This window comes from Globicephala melas, chromosome 10 (assembly GCF_963455315.2).
Source record: "Globicephala melas chromosome 10, mGloMel1.2, whole genome shotgun sequence".
In the NCBI taxonomy this organism is placed as follows: Eukaryota; Metazoa; Chordata; class Mammalia; order Artiodactyla; family Delphinidae; genus Globicephala; species Globicephala melas.
This window is the reverse complement of record NC_083323.1, coordinates 101,594,890-101,612,743: the sequence shown is the minus strand read 5'-3', so window position 1 is coordinate 101,612,743 and position 17,854 is coordinate 101,594,890. Positions and strand designations below refer to the sequence as shown.

The window sequence follows — 17,854 nt, the reverse complement described above, 5'->3', positions numbered from 1 at the left end:
CCGACACCCGCGGACCCAGATGCGCTCAGCCCTTGTAATGCAGACAGGCTTCCCAGGTCTGGGGAGGTGGACCTTCTCGCTGTCCAAAGGCCCTTTGCCCTCTGTTGGCAGACCCCTGGCGACCGTCTGACCCCCCTCTGCCCGACAGGACCCAGCTGCATTAGGCCTGGAGCTCTGCCATCTCCAAACACTTTTACCTGTTTATTGTAAAAGAATTTTGGAAAACTCTGCATCCTTCCATACATTTTTAAGATGACACCCGAAAATGTTCATCCTAAGTGTAAACAGATGTGGAGGCTGTAATTACTAAAATTCGACATTCGGAGTCGGCCGCTTCCGAGATGGCCCCCACCCCATCCCACCTCCCGGTATTTGCTTTCTTCTGTATCTCCCTCCCTTGAGTGTGCGCTGGGCCTTGTGACCTGTTTCCAGCAATAGCATATGAGTAGGATGAGACAAAAGACAATGGGATGTCACTGACAAGATTAGGCTACGAAAGACCCGGACCTGGGGTTGCTCAACGCTTTTCCGGTTGCTGTGTGCTGCCCATGGAAAGGCCCAGGCGGCCAAGAGCTGAGAAAGTTCTGGTCAACAGCCAGGAAGAAGCCAAGCCTGTCATTTCACAATGACGATGATCAGGAGTCAGTGATCAAAATTATGCAACTATGGGCTTCTCTGGTAGCACGGTGGTTGAGAGTCCGCCTGCCGATGCAGGGGACACGGGTTCGTGCCCCGGTCCGGGAGGATCCCACGTGCCGCAGAGCGGCTGGGTCCGTGAGCCATGGCCGCTGAGCCTGCGCGTCCGGAGCCTGTGCTCCGCAACGGGAGAGGCCACAGCAGTGAGAGGCCCGCGTACCGCAAAAAAAAAAAAAAAAAGCAACTATAACGTAAGTTTTGGCAAGTCCTCATTAAACATAATAACAAACTGTTATTTGAACTTCACTTTTTTTTTTTTTAACAATTTGGGGTTTTTTTTCACATTTATTTTTATTTATTTATTTATGGCTGCGTTGCACCTTCACTGCTGCACGCGGGCTTTCTCTACCTGTATCAAGCGGGGGCTACTCTTGGTTGCGGTACGCGGGCTTCTCATTGTGGTGGCTTCTCTTGTTGTGGAGAATGGGCTGTAGGTGTGCGGGTTTCAGTAGTTGTGGCACGTGGGCTTCAGTAGTTGTGGCTCGCAGGCTCTAGAGCGCAGGCTCAGTAGTTGTGGTGCATGGGCTTAATTGCTCCGCGGCATGTGGAATCTTCCCGGACCAGGGATCGAACCTGTGTCCCCTGCATTGGCAGGCGGATTCTTAACCACTGCGCCACCAGGGAAGCCCTTGAACTTCACTTCTTAATGAGATGCATGGCTTTTCCTCCAACTGAGTTCATATATCTGTGGACAAAAACTGCTTATTCACAGAATGGGACATTCAGCATTTTAAATATTTCAGCTGTAAAACTCAAAAACCTTGTTTACATAATTATGTCACTAGCTCTGTCATAACCATGTTACTCAGTTCTTTGAACGCCTAGAATCACATGGTCATCTGTCACCAAATATTTTTAATGATTTGGCAGCTGGAAACTTGCTGGAGTCATCTTCAGTCTTGGTAAAGCAATATTTGGAACCCTCCTGACTTGAAAACGTGTCATCGGAATTTTACTAGACTCGGATATTTGGAATTGTTCCTTTGCTTAGGAGGTTTTTATGCCCCGGGGCTGGTGAGAGGCCTCCCTCTCTTTTGAAAGTGAGAGAAGGGCAGGTGGGAAGAAGAGGTGGGAAAGGAGGAGGATCTCCCCGCATCTGACCCTCGACCTCTGGCACCTTCCCAGATGGGTAAGTTCTTGGAAGACAACACAGGGGTGCTGGGCTCTGGAGACCCACTCCCTTCAAGCTGGGGTCAGCAAGCTCTTTTTGCAAAGGGTCGGAGAGTAGATGTTTTAGGCTTTGCAGCCATGTGTTTGACTCTGCCCTACAGCCCCGAAGCCGCCAGAGGCAGTAGGTAAACGCGGGATTGTGGCTATGTTCCAAGAAAATGTTACTTATGGAGACTGATGTTTGAATTTCATGTACTTTTCATGTGTCCCAAGGTATTATTCCTCTTTTTTTTTATATTTTCCCCCAACCACTTAGAAGTGTAAAAACCATCTCAGCTCCTCTGGTGGCCAGATTTGGAACAAAGCCCTAGTTTGCCGGCCCTGCTCCCAGGCTCCGAGGGGCCTATGCAGCTGCGCCCCTGGGAAAGGGGGCGTGCCTTTGAAATCCCCCGGGGACATGTTAGGCTCACAGGGTGCTGCCCCACCCACTCCACACTGATTCACTTGGTCTGGGCGGGGTCTGCTCGTAAGGGCTTTTTTGTCTCCCAGGTGGTTCTAAGGTGTTGCCTGTCCTCATTGCGGCCGAGACTCTACAGTTCTCAGGCTACGGTGCTGCTTTGTGCCACAGTTACTGTCTTTCAGCCGGTGGAAAGCATCACCAGTGTAAGCTAAAGTTGACTTTTTAAATTGAAATATAGTTGATTTACAATATTGTATTAGCTTCAGGTGTACAACGTAGTGAGTCTCCATTTTTATACATTATGGTCACAATGGTAAGAGCAGTTACCGTCCATCACCGCAAAGTTGTTACAATATTGTCGACTACATTTCAATACAATTAATATCAGTAACATGATCATCATGAATATATCCTACATAATCATCTGTTTCATGACTTGAAATGTCCTTCTAGTACCTTTGATGTCATCTGTTTCATGACTTGAAGTTTCCCTCTAGTACATTTGATGTTTCCCCTTCTGGAACACCATCACAGGCTCATGAGTTTTCCCAGATTTGTTCCAATGAAATATAAAGATTATTTCCTCTTTAGTGTTCAAATCGTAACATCTCGGCCAGCTGACGATCCTTTGAGCTTGTTCTTGTGTTCTCAGTGCCACCAGGTGGTCTGAAAGCATCTTGCTTTCCAGGAATAAGGTATTTCAGGCAACAAGGTACGGAATTAGCTACTTTTCACCAAGCTTTGGTTCTTTTAGTGGTGTATTAGAGACCCCATCCAGGGTCCTAGGGCTGCATATTGTGAAAATAAGTAAAGGGAAACCTCACTAAAATAGAGTTGGGAGGACAGAAGGGAGAGCTCTCACACAGGTACCACTTGAGGTCAATTATGGGAAAAAATCATCAGTCACAGCCCCCAACAGGAAAAGACATGCATTGCATCCCCTATAAGAAATCACCCGGCAACTCAGCCAGCGAGCACCGACGCATCATCACCTTGGACTCTCACTTTTCTTCAAAAGGCTTTTGTTCAAAACAACCCGTCCCAACTTCCTCCTTTTTCTTTATAAATGTTTCATTCCTCTCCTTCATTGCATTTGCCTATGGCTTTTGCTATAGCTTGCTTCTTCCAAATTACAATTCCTTTGCTATTCCTGAATAAACCCATTTTAGCAGGAAAAATAACAGTTTTATTGTTAAGGTCAGCATTACCAAATTGTTCCATGAGTCTGAATTGGTGATTTTCCTGTGGATCAGTTTCAGTGATAGAGCTAGAAAAAAGTTATACTTTTGAAAGATTTTACAATGATGTTTTAATAGAATTCCTACTTTACTCAATTTAATTGTTGTTCTGATAGAAAAAGATTTCAAAATGATTTTATTTACAACGTGTCTATTTAAATTCAACACAACAGCCCCAACTAAATTGAGCAAAAGCTGAATTTCCCAATTGCTAAACATTTCATGGGACAGATTGAAAGATGGAGAGAGATCACCTGAGGGGAGAGGGCCGTCAGATTCTACAGGTGATTAGCTTTCACTTCCGGGAGGCAAATGAACAGCTGTACGGGGCTTCTTGCCTAAATCGCTTATCTTCAGAGCACAGGGATTTTCCAGAATCCTGGCCATCAGAACATGTGGTGAGGGATGGCAGCACCATTCTTGGGGGTATGTTTTAGCAAGGATGGAAATTGCTACTTTCCTGTTTCCATTTCTAAGAAGACTTAGAACGAGAGAGAGCCACTGGAAAAAAAAAAGGCATTTAGCCCCAGGGATCGTTAAACTGAAGCCCGTGGATAGACTGTAGGAAGTTGGTAAACTCTTGGAAATGATTTGCCAAATGTTTACTGGTGAATGTGCTTTTCCCTGGATAAAGAGTTCATAATCCTCATCAGATTCTTTTTTTTTTGGCGGTACGCGGGCCTTTCACTGTTGTGGCCTCTCCCGTTGTGGAGCACAGGCTCCGGACGCGCAGGCTCAGCGGCCGTGGCTCACGGGCCCAGCTGCTCCGCGGCATGTGGGATCTTCCCAGACCGGGGCACGAACCCGTGTCCCCTGCATCGGCAGGAGGACTCTCAACCACTGCGCCACCAGGGAAGCCCTAATCCCTCCCTTTTGAGCTCAGTCAGGAACCGTGAGTTGCTTTTAACCCACCAGATGTCACGCCTATGAGATAGAAGACTCCCCCTTACTGGCTTTGAAGGGAGAGACCTTGGGGGGGGAGGAGCACGGCAAGGAAGTGCAGGCGTCCTCTTCGAGGTGAGAGGGGCCCCCAGCTGATGGCCAGCAGCAAAACGGGGACCTCAGTCCTGAAACCGAGAGAGGCCCTACGGTGTAGGCAAGGTTCTAGCCTCCATGACCTTCCCCGGGTTCCAAAGGGCGGATTCGAACAGTTGCTCATCAAGGAAGGAGCAGCCTGAGGCGAGACTAACGGGACCAGAGCGGCTCGTCAGGATTAGAAGACCGACCGCCTGAGACCCTGCGCACCCCCTCATCTGCCAGCAGCCCAGCCGGGAACCATTGTTATAAAACCCCTCGTCAAGTCCTCTGGGGCTGGGACACAGTTTTCGAGGCAGGAGCCCACCGTGTCCCCCTTTGCCCGGCAAAGCAATAAAGCTGCTCTTTTCTGCTTCACCCAAAACTCTGTCTCTGAGATTCGATGTGGCACTCGCGCGGAGAAGCTGAGCTTTCGGCATTAGTCCTACAACCGCAAAGGAATCGAATCCTGCTCACGACGTAAATGAACTTGGAAGGGGCTTCTTCCCGTCAAGCCCCCAGATGGGAGCACAGCCCAGTGTGCCGTGGATGGCAGAGGACTCGGCCTGGGCTCCTGACCCACAGAAACTGTGGGATAATACAAGTGTGTTGCTGTAAGCTGTTAAGTTTGTGGAAATCTGTTGCCCGGCACAGAAGACGAGCACACTGACAGCAGCCCACCCGGTACAGGGGCCAGCGGAAGCCGGGTGGTCTCAGCTTCAGTGCGCCTGCGCAGGCGTGCTTCTCTGCCGTCCCAGGAGGCAATTCCCCTCTGCTCTCCCCAGCAGCTGGCCCAGCCCCAGCCTAAGCGGCTTGTGCCAGGGACCGAGGCCACTGCTGCTTCTGCCCCTTCTCCCTGGATAAGGGAGCCCCTGCAGAGGCCAGCTCAGCGTCCTGAATGACCCACTGGCTCTGCGCTGGGCCCAGCACCTTCCGTCGCACATACCCTCACAGATACGTGACCTTGCTGGGCTCACACCCCACCCCACCCCCACCCCCAGGCACAAAGCCTCCAGATGCACCTTGACTCCCACCCCAGGCTGGGCGTCTCTGTGCAGACTGTGTGCAGGGCCTGTGCAGCCCCCCTTAGAACCTCAGTGGGCTGTGGGGAGACGCTAGCCTGTGGGTGAGGCCTCACCCAGTGCACTTGGTGTTGTTAGAAGAAGGGTTACTCCTGGCACGGGTGGGGCATCATAGGACAGAACCAGAGCCAAGCTGCTCTCTGCCCAGCGCCCAGAACAGTGTCAGGTACATACTAGGGACTCAAGAAGTACGTTTTTGGACCATGGGGGTATAAGCACGTGGTCTCAGAGAATCTGGGCCTGTTTCTGGGCCTTGTAGGCAGTGGTGACACGGCTCTCAGTCAGGTTCACAGCATTGGAGTCAAGGTCTGGCTTGTATCACAAGCAGGCCCCTCACCCCCACTGTCCTGGGCTCATCTGGTTGCAGGCGACGGTGCCCAGCGGTCAGGTCTGTGCCTCTTGTTTCAGAGAAAAGATGGAGGCTGCTCAGGGCGTCAGCTTAACCACAGGAAGGACCGGATGCCGAGTGGTCAGTGCATAACCACGTCTGAGTACTTACTCATCCAGGTGACGACTACTCCAGGCAGAGGGACGCGCAAGGGCCCCGCGGGTGTTACTGGTATGTTCAGTCAGGGGCAGGACTCACTCCAGTCATTTGAACAGGGAGAGGCTAACACAAAGACTGGTTAATGAGTCAGAGGTGGTTAACTACCTACAGGGGTTGAGAGAGGACTCTAGGTTTATGGAAGTACCGGAGGGCAGCTTCTGCCGCGAGGGCCGAGGGAACCTGGACGTGGAGGACGGTGCGGCTGCACAAGGGCGAGCCATCTGCGGGGGACGGAGAGGCCGGCCAGAGTGGGCAGGGAGCCGGCTCACGGGGCCCCCAAGGTGGCCGCTGCTGGCCCCACACCCCCAGCACTGGCTGCTGCACTAAGAAGCAGCCCATTGGGAGGAATTCCCGTCTTTCCCCATGGCCTCCTGGGCCCTTCCAGGACATCTGTCCTGTCTCCTGACAAACGCAACCTCAAGGCATCCAGCAAAGGAGAAATGCCACAGGGTCCAGCCCAGGGTCATAAAGCAGGGGGCAAAGTGTGGCCCTGGGGCTGACAGCTGGCTCGGTCCCCTCCGGGCCACTCAGCGTCTGCGTGAGCTCCTAGCCCATGGGACTTCCAAAGGACAGTGGGCACCTCTGCTCAGGGAAGGGGCCTGCACACCATCCCAGAAGTGGGGACCGTCCCAGCAGCACCCTGGCCGGCGCTGGCTGCGTTCAGTGCTTCCAAATGGAGCCGCAGCTCCAAGGGAATTTTTTCACCTGATGACTGCGTTAGAAAGGAAATTATGTACAAGGAGCTGCAGCCCATGAAAAGCGTAGGTGCCTTTTGTTATTAGCGGGAAAGGTGTCGATAATGTTCACGGTAGGGCTCCGTCAAGGCTGGGCTGAGCCCCTCACTCGGCTCACGGGCAGCCGAGGGTCTTCCAGACCCATTTCCTGCGGCCTGACTGTTGGGCTGATGGGTCCAGATGGGCCTCTGAGAGCAGGGGCTTGAGAGCCTGCTGAGCCCACCTACCTGGCAAACCGCGTGCAGACAGGGAGCAAGACGGGGATACACAGAAAGAAGGCGGGGAAAAGCAGGCGCAGGAGAGAGTGTCAGGTGTGTCCACTGACTTTCCACCACGCAGCCATCCTGCCCCCTTGTAATGGGCCCAATGCATATCGACTTCTCTGGGCAGTCAGACCAACAATCACACCCCCTTGTGGGGAGAAAGGAGGAAGCGGGCAGAAGCAGACCTGAGGATGGGGAGGGGTTGGCCGGGCCTACACGCTGACCCAGAGAGCAGAGTAGCAGGGAGGCCGCCCATGCGTGAGGGCTGCTCGCGTGGTGACCACTCCCAGGGCGAAGCCTGGCTCCTTCCGTCCCACCTGAGGAAGCATTCAAAATGCAAGCAGAGCAGGTTCATCACAGGGCAAGTCTCCAGTCTGTTCCAGATGATTGAAAGCATCATTCTCAAACTTTGGCACTGCAGTCATTGCTGCTACCTAGTGACTCACAGCTGACTGTGACCCGAGGTCCCAGCTCCTGCTCTGGAAGCTGGACAAGTCGCCTCCACGCGTGTTCCTCTCCTTCGAGCCTGGACTCCAGAGCCCAGGGTCCAGGTTGGGGGGCAGGGTTGGGGCCGAGGGCGCTCCAGCAGAGGAGGAGGGAGGGCGGCAATGACTCGTAATTGCCGGAATGGACTCAGTCGTCCGCGGGGACGATCTCGTAACTGTATCCAACTAAGACGTTATTTCTGGGACAAGTTATTTTTACACAGTGGATTATTCTGAAAGGTTGTCTGAGTCTGTTTAATAATCAAAAAAAAAAAAAAAAGAAAACAACTTGCCTCTGTGTAGCCTTCAAAGTATTATTATTATTATTTTTTAATATTTTGGCCGTGCCATGAGGCTTGCGGGGTCTTAGTTCCCTGACCTCGGACTGAACCTGTGCCCTCGGCAGTGGAAGCGCGGGGTTCTAACCACTGGGCCGCCAGGAAAGTCCCCAAAGTACTTTCACACACATGCTCTCATCCCCCGACTTCTCTCCCCTTCCTTCCCCCCTCCCTCTCCTTCATTCAAAACCAATTTTGTGCCTTTCCCGATTGTGGGGTGGGGGCAGCTCTTGTCTTCTGCGGGTCAACCATTTAATTTCTCCTATTGTCCCTTGTCAACCTTTGACCATTCTTCCGTTAACCTTTTCACTGGAAGGTCAACCTTTGACCATTTTTCTGTTAACCTTTGCACTGGAAGGAAGACCTGGGTGATGAGACGAGTTGCTGAAATGAGGTCAGAGACCATCCCCGGGGTCTGATTCCCCGGGGTCAGGTTCCCCGCGTTCCCCCGGCCGTCCTCCCCTTTGGAGGACGAGAGCGTCGTCTGAGAGTTAAAGGCGTTTCTGTGAGTCTAGGAAACGGGACGAGAAGGCGAGAGGGGTGACCCGACCGAACCAACGTAGACATTGTTAAGAAATTTATTTGCAATTCTTGTTTTTTGTTTTTTTTTGGTTTGTTTTTTAAATAACATCATTCCTTAGATAAAAATGCAATCTTACAGGAATATACATAGCGTCTCACACAGAGATGGCCCTGAAGCTCTTCTCGATTCCCTGGTCTTTCTCAAGGTGAGAAGGGACCCAGGCGAGGCCGCTGACTTGGGGTGATTTGATGATTACAAACTGTACAACAGTATTTACAACATGAGGCTGTGAAGCCGCAGGGCCCGGAGGGAGGTGTACGGGACGCAGGGGGTGGGGAAGGGATGGGTGCAGGGGCGATGGCGGTGGGGGCCCCGACCTCTGAGAACGAGCATGGTTCGGTGGGTCGGAGGATGAAGGGGGTCCGAGCCGGGACGAGAGGCGAGGCGGGTGGAGGGGCTGCGTCCGTACCTCCCGCACGGAGGACCTTGTCTTGGTAGCTCAGGGGCGTCAAAATAAAACAGGGAAATTGTGACAGCGATAGACACTCCGGAGCTTCACCAACCAACGGGGGGCCCGTCACCCTGATTCTTAGTGGACGTGTGTTTTCCACGGTGGTTCTTGCTGCTACATCACAGACTAGTCCAGACCTGCTTGTGCCTTGGACATCCCAGCCTCCAGAGCCAGACCTTATTCCCTCAAGGCTCTGGGAGAACAGTGGAGGGGGGCAGGCAGGGAGGTCGAGGCCCGACTCCGAGGGTGGGTGGGATGCCCTTGACCTGCAGGCAGTACGGGGCCTCGGCGTCGGGGTCCCCAGGGCCGCCTTCTGAAGGAGACCTTGGTGCTGGGTTGTTTCTTTAAAAACCGTCTACTCTTGAGTCCCAAGCTCTGTTTTTCCCTTTCAAGCCTCAGCATGGTGTCTCCACGGTGGGACATCCTGGGGGAGGGGGGTTTGGAACCCAGTGACCCGTCTAGGGACAGGGCCTCCCCTGCCCCCCGCTCTGGGCTTTGGGGCCCCGCAGGCCACGCCCTCAGGAGCCAGGGCAGCGGGTGGCGACCGAGGCCGGGTCCCCTTCTCCCTCGCGCCGGCCCACAAACCCAGGGGCACCAAGGGTGGCAGAGCGGGAGCCTCCGGGCCGCACCGTGACTAGGAGGCACGGTGCCCCCCCCCGTGTCTCCTACGGACATGGCCCTCCCCTGAAACAGGCAGCCTCTGACCCCAGAGCGGCTCAGATGTGAGCTCGGTGAAACGTTTTCTCACACACGAGTCCTCCCAGGTGGTGAATTGTTGTAAATGTCTGATTCACGTGGACTGAGTGTCACACTACCTTTCCAGGAGCCGCATCCAAGTCACACTACTTATTCTGAAACCTGGTGCCTGGAGGCCCCACAAAAGGGGAGGCACCTGCAGCACGGCAGCCCCAACCCGCAGGAGGCTGTGGGCTCGGCTGACGTGACAGCCAAACCCTTGTTCCGCCCTCTAGTCCCCATCTGGGCGTCCCTGATCTAGGGGAGAGAGGGGATGTCCACGGAAGGTCCCACCTCCGACTGCTCTCAGGGCTCAGCGATTTGCCCAGCTCAGCCTAACGGTACATTCCACATATTCCACTGCATCGCCAGTTCCCCTTCAGAGAGCCCACAGGGAGGCTGTTCTAAGACCCCAGGGAGCCTCAGGGCCTTCGCCACCCGCCTGCTGTGGACCAAGCCTCCTAAAATCATGGCAAGAAAAAATCTTGACTTTAAGAGTGGTGGTATTTTCTCCATGAAGAGAAATGATATTTAGTTCATAGAATTCAGTCCGGACGGCACATTTCCACCCGGGGGAGCACCGCTGCTTCTCTCTCCAGTCAGCACGCAGCCTTCTGAGAGGAGGACAGAGCCAGGCGTCTTGGTCCCAGCCCGGGGGCCAGCGCCTGCCCCGTCAGGGCGCGTGCGCATGCGCGTGTGCATGAGCACGTGTCGGCGTGCGCGCGTGTGGGGTGCGGGTCTCTCCCCAGCGATGCGGAACCCTGGCAGAAACGCATTTACCTGATGGTTTGCTGCCTGGCCTCACAAAGCAGGGTCTCGTTGGAAACAAAAATAAATAAATAAATAAAGTTAAGACCAGAAATGGCTTCACAAAGAAACTATGTTAGAATCTGCTCACAGGCCCGCTCTCACTGAACCGGGGGAAGAGGGAAAACGGAGGGCTGGGGAAAGGGAGGGAGGCCCACCCCGATGCGGGCGCAGCTGCCAGGAGAGCTGGGCGCTGGCTTCCCGTGGTGACCTCGGGGTATCCCCCCAGCCCGCCTGTCGTCCCACTGGAGCCCGTGGCCCACACGCGGGAGGAGTGTCCGCAGAGAGGGGGACAGGGTGGCAGACACCCCTACCGGCCAGAGACAACGGCTTGGCTGGGAAAACAGCACCAGAGCACTTTCATTTTTCTCTTCTTCTACGGTCGATCTCGAGGCCTCTGCCTCTCCGCTGTCCCGGCCACAGCGGGCAGTCACACCGGACACTTCCTTCCACAAAACGAGAGCAGACACAGGGGGTCAAAACATGCCCCCTTTTGCCCCAGTTTCCCTTCGGTTCAGTGCTGGCACTTTCCACAGACCAGAGCCTGGTCTTGAAGAAAACAGACCTGGCCTGGGCTCTGGTTCGACTGACCAGCGGCTTAGAGGGTCGACACCAGGTCGCCCGGCCCTTGGCCTCTTGGACAGCGACACGCCCGTCCTTCCAGGTCTCGCTGGGGGCGGAGCTGCCACCCCCGTGCCTAGCAATGCCTGTGACGATGGTCTGACGAGGCTGCAGGCCTCAACCACGCGGCCTCCTCCCTGTGCTGCTCTAAGTTCCGCTCTGTTGCTTGGCCTATGGGGTGGGGGACACATACTCTCAACTGGCCCCTGGAAAGCAGCCCTCACCCCCTCGATGACCTCCAAGCTCCTCCCTTTCAGGGGCTCTTCTTCCTCAGAAAGACATTACATTGGCCTTGGAGGGTGCCTCAGCTAACTGACGGGGAGACGGTGTGGCGGGAGGACGGCCGGCAGGAAGTGACAGGCAGCTCGGGACGAGGCCCCGCAGCTCGGAAGCCGCGGCGTGGAGGAGGATAAAGACGGGTAAGGCAGAGCCTTGGGTCCCAGTCAGACTGAGAAGATGAGGGAAGAGACTGGACGAAGAGCTTCTGAAGCAAAGCAGAGAAAAATTCACGGATCAAGCCAAAATCTGGGGAAATGTCTGCATCTTAGCCCAAGACCCAATAGAACCTTCTAGGAGGGGGGTGGAAAGGAAACAACTGGGGATCAAGTCAAGCACGTGAGTAACTGTAAGATTAAGATGGAAACAAGAGGCTGGCCCCTCAGGGGACAAACACAGACCAGCTCCACCAAACCCTGAGCCTAAACTCCTCAAGTCCTTCAGGTCCTTGGCCATCATGGCTTTTCTCCTGCCGCTCAAGGGCTTCAGAAGACACAACAGCTCCGCTTTCCAGGGTCGTGGGAAGATTCTGTTCTGGGTGCAGAGGCGGAGACCACGCCACAGATGAGGCTTGGGAGGATGGGTGCCGCGTGTCCGTCCCACCCTCGCTGGTCCTGTGCTCTGGCCCGGGAAGACCCCCCGCCCCTGGATGGGTCTTCCCGACAGAGACAGAGCTGACGGCAAAGGAGAAGCACGCCTGCGGTGCGCGCGGTGATGGGGGGGATGTGCTTGGCGGAGCCCTGGGAGTAGCTGTCATAAGCCCAGCACAAGCCGGTCGCTGAGATTCGGTGACACAGACGAAAAGCCCAGAAGGAAAACAGAAGACAGCACAAGAAGGCCGAGTGTGTGCCGGCGTGTGTGAGGTCAGCTAAGAGCCCACGGCTCTATCCAGGGGCCAAACGCACAGCAAGAGCTGGGGATCAACCCCAAAGGGCTCCGCTCTCCATCAGAACTGAGACCCTAGCAGCCGCGGCAGACATTCAGGGCAACGGGACAAGGGACCTGAATGTAACTCCTACAAGACCTCAATGGCACCGAGAAGGAGCCCAGAGACTGGAAGGGCTGGGCTTGGAGGAATAGGGAGCAGCCCTTGTACGTGTTCACCTCGGGGTGTGCGCATCCGTCCACCACAGGAAAGCTCATCTTCACGGAGCAGCGGGCGCTGCCCGGCTTTGACTTCTAAGTTGCTCATGTAAGTCAGCGCCGAGAAGGGCTGAGCGAGCCCGGGGCTGGAAGAGACTCAACGGGGAAGGTCTGGATGAACAGCTGGGTCCTGCTTCCCCCAAATCAGTCACTGTTGGAACCTGTTTGAAGGATGTAGCACCCGGGTGATGTCCAGGTGGGTGCAGGGGCAGAGAGACGCCCCCACAATGCCTCCGGCCCTGCCCTCACCACGAGTTCCCCACGCACCGCCCGCCCCCGGTCCTTGTCCCTCCGTGGCTGCCGTACCGCGCGGGGTGGGTTGGAGGACATCCTGTTCCAGAATGAGTGAAAGATGGAGAAGCGAGCAGGACGGACTTGGCTTTGGACGGACGGGATGCACCTGCTGCCTGGCCCCTGCTGTCGGCTGAAGACCCCCTCCCCTCCCCCCTCCCGGTCAGTGGGCACTTCCCTAAGGAACGCTCGTGCCAGGGCGGGGGGTGGTGAAGGGTAAGGTCAGCCACCTTTCCCAGGGGGGACCCGGTGACGAAAGAGGCGGCTTAGGGTGCCTCGCGGCCCCTCACAGTGCAGGGCTCTCCCCGGAGAAATTCCAACTCTGAAAACCAGGGCAGAGCAGACAGAGGGACGCGGGAAAAAGACGGGTCCTGATCTCTCAAAGCAAGACACAGATGCACCTATTACCCCGTCTGGGGAAAACTGAGGGAAATGGAAGAGAACACAAGATATGCAAAACAGTGATGCCCAAGCTTGCATCGGGACCCACACGGGTAGTGCCGGCACTTGTCACACAAATGACAAGAAAAGCTGTCCCCCTTTTCCCCAGCCACACGTAGAAAAGCACTTAAGAGCTCAAAGGTGAAGCTTGTCACACTCCAAATACAAAATGATTTACTTACATGCAGCAAATATACAAGAAGTGAATCCAAAAACAAACTTAATTCATTATATTCGCCTGGCACAACTGCAATTCAGTTTTAAAAAAATATTTGTAAAATACTGAGACTGACCTGAATTCAAGTATAACGGTCTCTTCAGCAGGAACACCCTCAATGCAGTGAAACGTTCGACGGAACAAATCGAAGCAAAACGCCTTCTGTGTTTCCCCCGTAAATTTCTGTGTGGTTTTTCAAACACGGTTTTAATGCCAACACAACTCACAACTGTGTTTTTAAAATGAATATTATTGCATTGTTTTTGCATATCTTGTGGGACAGAAAATGCAGTTACTGATTCCCGTTTCAGAAGCAGAGACAGTGGTTTGCTTTTGCTTTCAAACGGCCCCAGATTGACAGCTCCCCACCCTTACGCCCCAAGGGGAACTGCGGGCGGACTGGCGGCCCGGGCGTGGCGTGGCTGCACTCAGCCCGCGCCCGCACACACACCCCACCGTACACACGGCACACACACTCGCAGAGACCCGTGCTGCTTCCTCTCTCGGGCACGTGCTACTACACACATTTGTGCAAGATCCTACCAAGTGCATTGCTGATCACCTTTAAGTTATGAAACCAAACCGAAGAAATCTTGTCACTACCTAAGGAAATGATAACGAACTATCGGGCGTACACCACGGCCGGTAAAACTCTCCCACGGCGGCTCTGTTGAGTCCTCCGTAGAAAAGGAAACCACGACCGTTAAATAATACAACAAAACTGAACCCGATTTACATTTGCAAAAGTGAAAACGGTAAGGTGGGTGGCTGCAAAACTTTGTAAACACTCTTCTCCCTCCCTCCCCCTGGGAAAACAAAAGTATAAAAAAACAAAACCCCCCAAATGAAAACTGCAACATGCTGTGAAGAAAAATGTCAAATCCCCAAACAAAAGAGCGCTGGACAGACGCTCAGCACCACCGGTCCTGTCCCGGCGGGCGTGCGCGCTCCCCCGGCGCCGACGGTGCGGCGTGGCTGTGACCGTGGCCGGGTGGGAAGGGGGTCCAGACGCGGGTGGCGCAGGGGGCGTGGCCAGCCTGGAGCTGCAGCGCCCTCCCCTCCCCAGGGCCTGGCCGGGGCCTCCTTCCTGCCGTGAAGGCACAGGGCCCTGGCTCTATGGGGACAGTGAGGCGCGTACAGAATATGTGCAAACGAGTTCTTGACAAGCAGAGTTGAAAGACACCCGTTTGGCGTAGGGTCCTTTGGGTGAGGGCTGAGGGAGCCGAGGCGGCCGCGGGGGGTGGGGGGCCCTCCCTGGTGCCCGCGCCCTCCCCCCACCGCTCCCCGCCGGACACGGACCGCGGCTGCTTCTCTCCTGGCCGCCGACTCGGTCTTGTCCCTACGAAATGAATGAAGACGCTGTTCCGGTTAACTCCAGGTCACGAGAACAGTGAGGCACTTCTGAAACGGACCCATTAGGAACATGGAGACAAATAAAAACCCGGCATCTCCGGCCCGGCTGCTACAGGCTGCTGGCGAAGGCCCTGCTGTCCCGGGGCTCCTCTCCGCCCTGGCGGGGCTCGGGGCTGGGCGCCCAGGCCACGTCCTCCGCGCCCCCCTCTCGGTCTGGCCCCGGGTCCCTGCAGTGTGCACACGGGAGCAGGGTACCGTTGGGGCTCTGCCGGGCGCCCCCGCTGAGGATGTTGTCGGCCGCGCTCTCCATCTCCTCGATGGTCATGTCGCAGGCGTCGGCCAGCTCCTGGGTGGTGGCCTTGAGGAACCTGGGATCCTGAGCAAACTGCCCCAGTCCTTCTGAGATCAAGACCTGGGGGAGAGGGGGCCGGGACGGCGTTACTCCTGAGCCCGGCTCTTCCCTTCGGGGCTGGCGCAGGGGCTTCCGACTGGTCACTTCGGGAGGAGAGTGTGTGTACACGCGTGCGTGTACTCGTGTGTGTGCGCATCATGTGAGTACACGTGTGTGTGCTTGCGCACCGGGCAGGAGTGGGACGGAGCACCCCTGCGGGCATTAGGGGCGTGCGGGCCAGAGGAGAGACGGCGGGGCAGGGGCACTGTCCTCAAACCCAGGCAACCTGGGCGCACGGAGGCCACAGGGGCCCTGGTCCTTCCCTCCCACCCACCCGGCGCCCCAGGACGCCCACGTGACTCCTTCCAGGAGTCTTCACTCTCCTCTGGTGACACTTGGCCCAGTGCCACTGGCTGCGTTTCTGGGGGTGAGGATCCCGGGGATGATGCGTGTGTGTGTGTGTGTGTGTGCACGCGTGTATGTGCAGGACACACCCAGCCCCTGCCCGCTCTGTCCCGAAGCGTCTGCCCCCTTCCTGGAGGCCTCGGGGAGCAGCAGGTGAGCCTGGAATACACCCCAGCCCCCGCCCGCGGCTCCCACCCCACGTGCCCTCACAGCCCCCCGCATGGCTCCCCTGCTCCCCGGCCAGTGTGACCTCCCTTCCTCGGCCGGGCTGGGCGCTCACGTGGACTTGAGACCTGACTGAGGGTCTTTCTGGCCAGGACACTTGACACCCCACAGGGCCCCTCCATTCTGCCCGTGGGGCCCCTGCCCGGCCCGCGTAGCTCGGCCTACTCACCGCCTCCACCAGGCTGCTGGCGCTGCCGTGGAAGGGCCGGCCCTGGGGCCCTGCCGGGCTGGGCACAGTGAGGGACACGGGCCGGGCCCTCCGGATGCCGCCGCTGGCCCCGCAGGGTGTGGGCTCCCCGGCCCAGGGGCCGCAGTGGACGGATGGGAAGCTGCTGGTGAGCTTGTCGCTGGACTCGGCCCCCTCCAGCCGCAGGGTGGGCACAGGCCGCAGGGGCCAGGCCGGGCCAGGCGTGGCAGGGGGTGTTGCATGCGGCGGGGGGAGGGCGCCAGGGGGATGGCTTCTCTGCAGGAGGGGGCTCAGGCCCGCCACCGCCAGCGCCTGTGGACATGACACGAGAGTGCGGGTCAGGGGGCCTCAGCCGTGTCCCACTGCCCGATGCTCGCACCCTCTCGGTCAGGCACCCAGACCTGGAGCCGGTCTCAACCGCCCTAAATAGACTCTGTGACCGTCAGTCTGCAGGGACCTTTCTCCTCTAAGCTCAGAAAGCCACGGACCAGTGGGATCCAGGTCACCTGCTCTCTAGCCCTGGCCCCGTCCCCCGTGAGCCACGGATCCTCTCCACCTGCTCTGACGTGATGGGTCCGAGGAAGCAACACTGCCCGGTGGGGAGGCTCAGCCCGAGGGGCGGGGGGGGGGACGTGGCCGCAAGGGTCAGAGGGCAGCTCAGAAGCATAGGGGGAGGCTGTAAATCGAGGGAGGTTTTCCTTCACGATAAGCAGAGACGGGTGAAATCAGCTTCTAGACATCCCTCAGAGAAGCGCGCGTGCCCCCCAGGCTGCTGCCTCCCTGCCCACTGCTCTCAAGGGCCCCCAGTCTGGGGTCCCGGGTCCCTGGGCAACTGAGGGAAGCGTAAGGCTCTGCTCAACGTTCCAGAAAGCCCTGTGGAGACCACGCGTATGCGTGCGCTGGCACACAGGCCGAGCAAAATCGTGTACTTCCTCGAGCAGAAATACCATCGCCCTGGCAGAGCCATGCTGGCTGCCTTAGGCCGACTGTAAGCTGTGATTGGCACTGAATGCCTCTGGGGATAAAAAAGTCATTTAAAGCAGAGGCCCGTGGTAAGGGCGTGTGTAATCACAGAGGGAAGAAGGTGGGAGAATCTAGTTCAGCCCCCAATTGTTTAGCTGTTGGAAATCTCCATCAGTTCTAGGGTCCTAAGAGCAGCTTGGTGCTGGGGACTTGGATCTCGCCATCTTTTGGCATCACCCAGGCCAAGAGCCGGTTCAACTGCTGAATCTGCCCGGACCCGCCTTCCTGACATCATCCCTGTCCCTGACCACCTGCTGGAACACTCTCTGGTCATCTCCATATTCCAGTGGGTGGATTTTTGTGTAGCTAAATGTCCAGGTGTCTTATGGCTCCAGGTGTGACCGCACCTGCCTGTCGTGTAGCCATGTCTGGGGAGGGAACATCTGGCCACTGGGAGGAGAATGCTCAGGCCGACCCGGAGCAGCTGGTCCTTCCAGCCTCCAGAGGGGCTCCTGCTGTCCAGGAGGACCTCCCGGGTCTCCCGCCCGGGAGAGCACGGTCCTCGTGTGGGAAGAGCCCCCTCACCAGGGGCTGTTAGGGCCAGGGGTGGGGACACAGCCGTGGTCTGGACAGGAAGGCTGATGGGCGTCTGGGGGGTTTGGTGCACGACCATCACGGGGTTGTCTAGCCTGCTAGGTGGTGGCCTGTGGCCTGTCCCAAAGTGGGGGCTACCTGATGGTGAACGAGATGCAGAGGCAGAACTGTCTTCTGAGAGATGTCTCCCCCTGGATTCTTCTG

At 56.5% G+C, this 17,854-nt stretch overlaps 1 protein-coding gene across 15 annotated transcripts in view; it reads right to left on the bottom strand.

Annotated features, from left to right (window-relative positions):
• Nucleotides 1–8,529: 8,529 nt before the first annotated feature.
• CACNA1C (calcium voltage-gated channel subunit alpha1 C) overlaps nt 8,530–17,854 on the bottom strand; it is a 469,540-nt gene continuing 460,215 nt past the window's right edge. For all 15 annotated transcript variants that reach the window (XM_060306632.2, XM_060306631.1, XM_060306626.1 and 12 more), the window contains 3 exons: nt 17,789–17,854; nt 16,076–16,405; nt 8,530–15,297 (listed from right to left, as the gene is read on the bottom strand). The exon at nt 17,789–17,854 is cut by the window's right edge and continues 38 nt beyond it. In XM_060306632.2, coding sequence (XP_060162615.1) covers nt 14,995–15,297; nt 16,076–16,405; nt 17,789–17,854 — 699 coding nt within the window. In that variant the 3' untranslated portion in view covers nt 8,530–14,994. The remainder of the gene's footprint in view (nt 15,298–16,075; nt 16,406–17,788) is intronic.